Below are 11,119 nucleotides of genomic sequence, written 5' to 3' on the forward strand. Positions count from 1 at the left end.
TGAGTTTCAATTCTGGTCTTTTACATATTACTTTTAAATCCATACGAGCCTTCAGATTATCCTTCGTTTTCCCTTTAACATTTATTATTGTATTAAACACATTTTTCTCCACATGCATCACATCCAAATTATGTCGTATCAATAAGGTCGGCCAATATGGTAGTTCCTAAAATATAGATTTCTTTGTCCAATTGTGATCCTTCTCAAATTCAAGAAAGGGCATCGGACTACGGGCATCTGTTAATACATCTAGAAAGTATCCCAATCTTCTTAAAATCTTTATGCCAGACAATCTTGTCGGTGGACCTTCCATTTCAGTTTTGTCTGCTCGAAACACATTCTTTTGTCTTCGGAACGGTTGGTCACTGGATAAAAATCGACGATGACAGTCAAACCAGCACGGCTTCCTTCCATGCGTCAATCTAAATGATTTTGTGTCCTCCATGCAGTACAGACATGCCAACCTCTCATGCATACTCCAACCAGATAACATACCATATGCAGGGAAGTCACTGATTGTTCATAGAACAGTGACCTTTATATTGAAATATTGTTTTTTATGGGCATTGTACGTGATAACACTGTCATCCCACAGTACTTTTAGTTCATTAATCAATGACCTTAAATATACATCAAGATTTTGGCTAGGTGAGGTCGGATCAGGGATCAATAGAGGCAAAAAACGATTCTGACGCTTCATACACAAGCTTGGTGGAAGGTTGTATGAAGTTACAAATACTGACCAACATGAGTATGGAGTTGATCTACCCCCAAATAGATTAAATCCATCTTTATATAGATCGAGTCTAACATTTCTCACTTCCATTGTGAAGTTCTGATGAGTACGATCAAAGTGCTTTCAAGCTTCCGCGTCAACATGATGCGTAATCTTGTATTCATCATGTCGAACTTTATTTGCATGTCATCTCATGTGTTTAGCTGTCCTTAAAGACATATACAATCGTTGCAATCTAGGGGTGATAGGAAAGTAGTGGAGCGACTTGTATGAAACTTCTTTTGATCTCGTGCTACCATTGCCTTTTGTCTTTGGCTTGAACCGAGGATACCCACATGACAGGCATGATATATTGTTTTTCAGATTCTTGAAATACAACATGCAGTGATTTGGACAAGCATCTATCTTTTGATACCCCAAACCTAGAGCGTTGACCATAACCTTCGCACGATAAAAATTTTATGGAAATTTCTCATCTTTGGGCAACATACTCTTCATTATCATGCACAAACGATCAAAACATGATTGACTCAAATTATACTCGGACTTCAAATTCAGTAGTTGAAGAACTGCATACAAGATAGTGTGACTCTCACAACCATTTTAAAGTGGCTCATCAACATCTCTAAGTAAATCATAAAATCTACTAGCTGCATTGTTTGGTGCTTCTTCCTCTACCCCAATTGTTACATCACGAGGACCCATAGCAGAACCCAATTTTATTTCTGTCGCATCAAATATCAAATCCATATATGGATTATCGTGCACCACATCCACCCGTGCGTCAAAATTGTTCCTAAATTCTTCACCATGAAAGATTCAATTCTGATAATCACTCACAAAATCCTTCCTATATAGGTGATGTCTAACGCCATGAGATTCTACAAATCGATTGTTCTTACAAATCTTGTAGAGACACCTAATCTGACCTGTAGGATCCACTGTATTGACACTTGTCATTGCAAATTTAATAAAACTTTCAACATCATTCATATATTCATGTGATACCTCATTGTCAACTATCCCACGGTACATCCATTTACGGTTTGCAGTCATTTTATCGTATGATGTTACAAATAGTATCCTAACCAATTTAAAAAGAATCATCAGAATGATATAATGAAGAAAATATCAAATTTATCATGCAATATATGATGCATGCTATATATTTGATATATATCACACACACATTATATATATATATATACAATCACAAGAACTATGATATATGCATTGATAACTTAATATTTTCATGTGCAAACTATTCATAACACGATATATTCATTTGAAACATGTTTTCATTATACAATTTCACATGAAAGTCATAATCAAATTGAAAGTAACTACATGCAAGCATGAATACAATCACATCAAACATTGCAATACATCCAAATCATTCATATACAAAAAAAGTCAAACATGTACCTGCAACAAACGCACTCCAATATCACGCTAACTACTATCATGCCTAACATGCAATCCGTACTCAAAAAATAAGAACACTTTTATTCACATACATTAAAATCATGCTCAGCATGATCTCCAAATTTCATCAAAACAGTTCTAGATATCAACAATAAGTGAGTGTGTGAACAGAAAAGTGTTGCATCCAAAAAATTAAATAACATGTGATGTGCTTGCATCACTTACTCACCACGGGTATTTACCCGATTTGAATTGCTTTTGCCTTTCAATTTTTTTTTTTTTTGCATTTCATTTTTTATAGCATGTGATGCTTAGCAATAAGCATCGCGCAATTTGCTCAACAAGGTACCTGCAAAGAACATATATACAAGACAATACAGGGAGGAGGTTTGACCCCTCCCTGGCAAAAAAATTAACAGGGAGGGGGCACGGCCCCTCCCTTGCAAAAAAAAGAAGAGGGGGCCAAGCGGCCTCCCAGAACCCGAAAGAGAGAGAGGGGGGCAAGCAATACGGCAGAGAGCCACCGACCTCCTGTCGGCCTCTCGACAACGAAACAGAGAGAGGGGAGGGCACAATAGGGGTTGCGGGCCCTCCGGCAACCCAAAACAGAGAGAGGGGAGGGCACCGCAGGGGTTTCCAGCCCTCCGGCAACCCGAAACAGAGAGAGGAGAACACGACATGGGTTCTCGGCCCTCCGAAAACCCGAAACAGAGAGAGGGGCGAGAGATGCGGCAAAGGGGCACCAACCTCCTGTCGGCCCCTCGACAACGAAACAGAGAGAGGAGAGGGCACGACAGAGGTTGCCAGAGGGTCGACAACCCGAAACAAAGAGAGGGGAGGGCACAGTAGGGGTTGTCGGCCTTTCGGGAACCCGAAAGAGAGAGAGGGGGCGAGAGACGCGGCAGGGAGCCACCAACCTCCCGACGACGAAACAGAGAGAGGGGAGGGCACAACATGGATTGTCGGTCCTCTGGCAACCCGAAACAGAGAGAGAGGAGGGCATGACAAGGCTTACCGACCCTCCGGCAACCCGAAACAGAGAGAGGGGAGGGCACGGCAGGGGTTATCGACCCTCCGGCAACCCAAAAGAGAGTGAGGGGGGCGGGACCAAGAAGAAGGTGAAGAAGAGGGGTGCGGGGTCACCTCTAGTTGTCAGACGAGAGGACAGCGGTCGGTGGGCGACGAGAGGACGCGGGGTGGCAGGCGGCCGACGGGAGGTCGTGGGGCGACAGGCGGCCGACGGGAGGTCGTGGGGCAACAAGCGGCCGGCGGGAGCTCGTGGGGCGACAGGCGGCCGACAGGAGGTCATGGGGCGGCAGGCAGCCGACGGTAGGTCGACGGGTGGGTGGGCAACGAGAGCTCGACGGTCGACAGCAGAGAAAAGAAAGGGAAAAGTGGCTCGAATTAGGGATTTATGGGAAATTTAGAGACGGATTAACGACGACCAAATGTCATCGCCTATTCCGTCACAACTGTGCGATGGAGTAGCGACATAATTTATACGTCGCTAATCCATCATTAAGTAGCGATGGATGAGCATCAAACTAATTTCTATCGCTAATTCCATAAATAATTCAAATAGTAGCGACGGATATTTTGTTCTCGCTAAGCCATCGCTAATGGGCAACAAAAAAAATCTATCGCCAATATCCGTCGTTATTTGGAGTTTTTCTTGTAGTGATAGTTTCAGCAATGCTAAATTATTCAACATTACCTGTAACCTTGTGGGGTGAAGCCCTAAGGACAGTTGTGCATATTTTGAACAAGATTCCTACAAAAACTGTTCCAAAAACTCCTTATAAGTTATGGACAAATAGAAAACCTACCCCTTCTTACATGTACATATGGGATTGTCCTGCAGAGATTAAACTTTATAACCCTCACATAAAGGCTTTTGACCCTAGGACAACCAATGGTTTCTTCATTGGTTATCCAAAAAGGTCAAAGGGTTACAAGTTTTATTGTTCGTCCCATACACCACATGTAGTAGAAATGAATAAGGCAAGATTTTTAGAAAATGATTCTGTTGGGAAAGATGTAGTACAAAACCTCAATTTTGAGGAATCTCGAGATAAGGATAATACCCCTGAGATAGATGATAGATTGCCTATCATTTTCAACCAAGTGTTGAACTCACATGCGATACACCCACTACAGAAGAACCATTAGTGAATAATACTGGAGAAGACATACAGGAGGATCAGGAACCTCCACCTGTATGGAGATCCACTAGAGTTAAAAGATTTGTTATTCATCCGGATTACGTGGTGTATTTAAAGAAGCCCATAAATCTCATGGATGATGATCCCATGACATTTATGGAAGTTGTTGAAAGTAAGCAATCCTCACTTTAGATTGAGGCTATGAAAAAAGAGCTAGACTCTATGACCAAAAACATAATGTGGGACCGTATTACATTACCTAGGGGAGTCAAACCCGTTGGGTGTAAATGACTCTTTAAGACCAAAAGGAACTCTAAAGGTAATGTTGATAAGTATAAAGCAAGGCTTGTTATAAAAGGTTTTACCCAAATGGAGGACATTGACTATAGTGAGACATATTTGCTTGTCTGAACTAAAGAGTCAATACGGATTCTACTTGCCCTAGTAGCTTATTTAGATTTAGAGTTATACTAAATAGATGTAAAAATGACTTTCCTAAATGGTGAACTTGATGAGAAAGTCTATATGGATCAACCTCAAGGTTTCTCTAAAGATGAGTATGAACATTTGGTTTGCAAGTTAAATAAGTCATTATACGAACTTAAATAGGCATCCCGCCAATGGTACATTAAATTTATCGAAGTTATTCTAACTTTTGGATTTACAGAAAACATCGTTGATCGATGTGTGTTCCTCAAAACAAGTGGGAGTAAGTTCATAATCATGGTATTATATGTAGATGACATATTACTTGCAACAAACGATAAGGTCATACTCACAAAAACCAAGGAGTTTCTTTCCCTTCATTTTGAGATGAAGGACATGGAAGACTTTGCTTTTGTTCTCGGCATAAAGATCCGTCAAGATAGAGCAAAAGGTGTTTTAGGCCTCTCTCAAAGAACCTATATAAATAAAATTATCAAAAAGTATGGGATGAAGAATTGTTCTTCTACTACGACACCCATACTTAAAGAGGATAAAATAAGCCTCAAGGATTGTCCTCAAACTGAAGAAAACAAGGCATTGATGAACCAAATACCATATGCTTCAATTGTTGATAGCTTGCAATATGAGCAGACCTGCACCCGACCTGACATATCCTATGCAATTGGAATTCTTAGCATATTTCAGTCGAATTCAGGTTATACCCACTGGACAACTGCAAAGAAGGTCATGCAGTATTTGCAAGGGACAAAAGATTATATGTTGATCTATAGGAGATCAGGGCACCTTGAAAAGATTGGCTATTCGAATGCTGATCTAGGAGGATGTCCTGATAATAGAAAGTCTACAACAGGATATATATTCTTTCTTACTAATGATGTCATTTCTTGGAGGAGTGGAAAACAGTCCACTACTGTTGCACACACCATGGAGTATGAATTCATTGCACTATTTGAGACGAAGTCACAGGCCATCTGATTGCGAAACTTCATATTTGGACTCAAAGTGGTTGAATACATTAAAAGACCACTTAGGATATATTGTGACAATGAAGTCGTTGTGTCTTTTTCTAACAACAACAGAAGTACTACATCATGCAAGCATATAGAATTAAAGTATTTTGTTGTCAAGAAAATGACTTAGAATCAACATGTGTATTGACAATATTGGTACCAAAGAAATGGTTGTAGATCTTCTTACTAAGTGTTTGACCTCAAGATTATATGTTGAACATATAAAGATGATGGGTTTATCCATTTCGTTGTAGCCAGATACACATTTTTGTACATGTAATCACATATTGTAATAAAGGTTGATTCTTATATTGCATGAAAGTTCTGTGTATAGAATTTTTGTTGAGCAATATAAATTGAACCCGAATAAAATTAAAATCAATCTATTCAAGTTGTAATTCAAATCATTTAAAAATAGCATATTCTTGTTCAAGTGAGAGATTGTTAGTATTTTGGATCTGAACAAGATCTATTTGGATCCGAATTAAATCCAGATCCACTTTCCCTAACTAATAATTATAAACTTCAAATATGTAAAGATTTGAAATAGGGATAAGTCTTATCTATAATTGTTAATCAGTTGCGAAAAAATCTTATAAATGAACTTGCATAGTTGAAGGCAGATTATCCGATTCTCTAAAGGTTTTAGAGAATCTATAATTAGAAATTTTTACATATGACTGCTCTATTCTTCTCATTGTATTGTGACTCACCTAAAGCAGAGGAGAAGACTCTCCCAAGTCCGAGTTTTATCATCGAGAGATGACAGTTACATGCATTTTTACATAATGCATGTACCAATTGTTTGTCTCTAAGGTCGGTTTGATTCAACAATAAATTCATTAGGTTTGACAAACCCATTATACTAAACTACATTTGTTCCCGAACTGAAGTATCATATAATCGTGTTGGATCGAGAGGGGAACAAAAAAAAAATAGAAAAACAAAAGGAATCATGGTCACATAACTCCAATTAATGTAAAGAAAGTCATTGTCTTCTTAATTCATCCATGGGACAGAGACCACGTAGCGGTTGAATATCCATGGAAAAAAGGCCCTTTGCTCAAAGCCAAAATTTACTTCTTGTACTGTTGTGCAGCAATTTACATACATCAGATGCAAAGGAGAGAAAAAAAAAAAAGAATATTTGTGAACCCAACAATTGCTGACTCATTACTATTTACAGCATTTACAATACATGCATTAGACGCAGACAAGAAAAATAAAAACTGAAGGGAAAACAAAAGGCTTCAAAAACTACTGTCCTAGCACTCAAACATCACTAACAGAAAAAGAACACACACACACAGAACAAACGTTTACGTACCCAGCAATTGCTCTATCTCAATTCCTTACCGTATTCCCCATACCCACCTAATCATTCCTCCTCGGAGTGATCTGATAGTTTCTTTAATCGCTTGCTCCTGCGACACCCAACCGATGGAATCCGCTTGATAGCTTTTTTCTTTTCTTCTGCTTTGTTTTCCTCTTCTGAGCGATCACCATCTCCGGTTTCTTCAGATTCCGAAACGTCAGTTTCTTTGGATTCTGAAGCATCGGTTTGTTCGGATTCTGAAACATCGGTTTCTTCGGATTCTGAAGGATCGGTTACTTCTGATTCTTCAGAATCAATGGTTATGTTGTTGGACCGATTCCTCTGCTTGTCCCTCTTCTCCTCCTTCTGAATGGTTCTGTTGTCACATTGCTTCCTCCGCTTGCCATTCTTCTCTTTTTCTTCTTCCTCCTCCTCCTGCTCTCTGAGCTTCTTTATGCTTCCCTCGATCCTCCCCTGCATCCGTCGACGCTCGAGGTTGAGCCCCCCCATGGACCAATGCGCCTCCCTCGCCCACGAGAGGAAGGGATCGACAACGGCATCCGGCGGGTCGATCCTCTCCTTGCCGAACCTCGCTTCGTTGTATAGGTACGGCCTCGGCAGGCTGCTTCCGTAAAACTTCGCCGGAGAAACCGTTGGAAAATCTTTCCCCGAAGAAGGCGCAGCCATCGCTTCTTCTTCCTTTCCCTTCTGAGCGAGAAACGACGTTTCTGCATCTTCTGTATCTATAGCAAAGAGATCGAAAGGAGGCGCTTTTGGCGGGAGATTTTGGCGCCAAACATGCTTCCAAAATCCTTTTTTTGGCGCCAAATTTGGAACTTGGGGTCCGTTCCGAATCGGTTCGAGTGGAAACTGGCTTGATAGAAAAGGGCGCCTCTATCTCTCTCTCTCTCTCTCTCTCTCTCTCTCTCTCTATATATATATATATATATATATATATATATATATATATATATATATATATATATATATATATATATATATATATATATCTGTGTGTGTGCGCGCGCGTGGTCGAGTGGGGGATGACATGAGCGGCGGGGGAGCGACGGCGAAGACTCCGGCGGATTTCCTCAAGTCGATCCGAGGGCGTCCCGTCGTCGTCAAGCTCAACTCTGGCGTCGATTACAGAGGTCGGTCGCCATCATTTTCTTTTTCCCTTTTATTCATTGTTCAGTTTCAGAGAAGCATCCCCACGTCAGAATGCTACCAATCAACCGATTCCGCATTCCCCTTTTTCTTTGTTTCTTCAATTCGAGATTTTATCTTCGGATTCTGGGATTTGTTAAGGTTTCAGGCTGTCCGAGTGGGGTTTTAGGGTTTCTGAGGTTAGGAGAAGTATGATGGGGAAAATGCGTGTATGTCAAAGATTGGTGGGATTCGGACCCCGGGGTTCGTCGTGGAATAACATAACCTTGTTGTTCTTATGCACTAATAGATTAAGGGATCCAAGATGTGTTTTTGAGCTTGAATTATCGGTGCTTCAAAGTCGAAGGCAGTGGGAAAAGGTGGTTTCTTACGCGTAGTGATCAGTTTTTGGTTTTGGATTGATGGAATTCGTAGCAAGAGCAGGATTTAGGGTTTAGGGTTTAGGGTGTAGGGTTTCCAATTAGAAGCCTAAGCTATCCTGAATCCATCAGCATGGATTTAACAAAATCCATGCATCTCATGCGAACATTGAAAAAGAATGGTTTAGGATTTTATGTTAAAGCAAATTCCTCACAAGAAATATTGTTTTAGTTTCAATGATCTCTTGTATTCACTGTACAGAAAAAATCAAAATGAGCACTCTTTAGATAATCCAGTACGAATCATATTTCTATGCTTATGTGACGGTGGGAAACATGGGAGTTGAAGCTGAACGAAGAAAAGAGGAATCTTTTTCTCAAAGGGCATGCATGGAAGCAGAAAAAAATCTCATAGTGTGAATAGGAAATCCTCTGATTTCATAAGTATATCGGTTATGTGAGGTAGAATATATATCTTACAACAAAGTAAAAGGTTACAATGAATAAAAAGGAAATAATTTTCATGGATATGGAAGTTATCTTATTCAATCCAGAATCCCAATTGACGCTAACCATTTCTTTGATTAGCGTCAATTGGTTGATCCTTATCTTATTCTGTGATTTTCTCTTGACACTCCCCTTCAAGTTGATAAGTGTGAAGATCTGTCACGTTGAACATGGATACCAAAGATTTGAATTGATCCCTTTCGAGTGCTTTTGTAAAGATATCTGCGATTTGCATTTTTGTAGGCACAAAAATGGTCTTAATGATCCCTGCTTGTATCTTTTCTCGAATTAGATGACAATCAAGTTCTATGTATTTTGTGCGTTCATAAAACACAGGATTTGACGCAATGTGAAGTGCTGCTTTGTTATCACAATGGAGATTCATGGGTTCGTCATGTGTAAAGTCGAACTCTGCTAATAGAACCTTGAGCCAAATCAATTCACAAGTGGCTAATGCCATCGCCCTATATTCTGCTTCTGTGGATGACCTTGCTACGATATTCTGCTTCTTTGTTTTTCATGAGATTGGGTTGCCCCCGATTGTTACAAAATATCCATAAGTAGATCTTCTAGTCACGGGACAGCTGGCCCAGTCAGAATCACAATAAACTTCTATTTGCGTTTTGCTTTTAGAAGGCAGAATGACGCCATGCCCAGGTGTGGACTTCAGATACCTCAGTACTCTTATGGTTGCATGATAATGTGGTGTTCGCGGTGCTTGCATAAACTGGCTTAAGAGATTAACAGAATACACTATGTCTGGTCGTGTAACTGTCAAATATATTAGTCGACCTACCAATCTCCGGTATTGTGGCCGATCATCAAATAACCCTCCTTCATCAGATGTAAGTCAGAGTTTTTGATCCATGGGAAAATCACTTGGTGCAACTCCAAGAAGTCCTGAATCAGATAAAATGTCTAATGTATATTTTCTTTGGTTAGAAATATACCGGGTGACTTGGCAACTTCAATACCTAGGAAATATTTTAGAGGGCCCAAATCTTTAATGTGAAATTGCACATGCAAAAAAGACTTCAAAGAAAGAGTATCCGTATCATAACTCCCTGCAATAATGATGCCGTCGACATATACAAGTACCACTGTGATTTGAGAATCACATTTCTGAGTGAAAAGTGTGTAGTCGGCATTAGATTGGATAAATCCCGTAGAAAGTAAGGGCATTAGTCAATTTGCTAAACCAGTTGCGTGAGGACTGCTTAAGCTCATATAAAGACTTTTTTAGGAGACATACTTGACACTCCCCTTTGCGATGAATTCCATCAAGCAAACCCATATATATTTCTTCATCAAGGTCCCCATGAAGAAAAGCATTGCTGACATCAAGCTGGTGTAACCGCCATTTAGAAATGGAAGCAAGAGCAAGAAGACATCGCACAGTAACTAATTTCTCAACGGGAGCAAATGTTTCATGAAAATTAAATCCGGGAGCAAATGTTTCATGAAAATTGAATCCTTCTACCTGTGTATAGCCCTTAGTGACGAGACGTGCTTTGTATCTTTCAATGGAACCATCTGCACGCCGTTTGATTTTGAAGACCCATTTACACCCAATTGATCTCTTATTGGGTGGCAATGTGACCACTTCCCATGTGTGATTGTCCTCAAGGGCTTTAAGCTCTTCGGCCATTGCCGCTTGCCAATTTGGATTCCGAACAGCATCACTAAAATGGCGTGGCTCTTGATCAGATAGAACTGCACTAAGGAAAGCTCGATGGAAAGCAGAAAATTTGTGGTGTAAATAATTGGTGATGGGATAAAGGGAGGTGGGGGACTTACCGTTTGAGGTGGGTAGAATGTTGGTGGAATTGCACACAAAGTTGGTCAAGTAGGGAGGTCGGGTGTGGGTTCAACTTGAGGGAAGTAGTGGTGGGAGAAGTGATAGAGCAGGTGTGTTATCCGGTATGGATGTAATTGGTGGTTGACTAAGGGATTCAGATGGTGAAGAGAAATCATCGTTTGTTTCATTAAGG

General features: G+C 40.2%; 1 protein-coding gene across 1 annotated transcript; it reads right to left on the reverse strand.

Annotated features, from left to right (window-relative positions):
* Nucleotides 1–6,924: 6,924 nt before the first annotated feature.
* On the reverse strand, nt 6,925–7,803 carry LOC149843987 (uncharacterized). Its single transcript, XM_090000218.1, has one exon. The coding sequence runs from the start codon at nt 7,780–7,782 to the stop codon at nt 7,159–7,161; it is 624 nt and encodes a 207-aa protein (XP_089856344.1). The 5' UTR covers nt 7,783–7,803; the 3' UTR covers nt 6,925–7,158.
* Nucleotides 7,804–11,119: the final 3,316 nt, after the last annotated feature.

The sequence above is a fragment of the Nuphar pumila genome, chromosome 3 (genome assembly GCF_984573655.1).
Source record: "Nuphar pumila chromosome 3, dmNupPumi1.hap1.1, whole genome shotgun sequence".
Classification (NCBI taxonomy): domain Eukaryota; kingdom Viridiplantae; phylum Streptophyta; class Magnoliopsida; order Nymphaeales; family Nymphaeaceae; genus Nuphar; species Nuphar pumila.

Bases quoted from the DNA above. Each gene is read 5' to 3' on its own strand.
- LOC149843987 (XM_090000218.1), bottom strand. From the start codon at position 7,782: ATGGCTGCGCCTTCTTCGGGGAAAGATTTTCCAACGGTTTCTCCGGCG.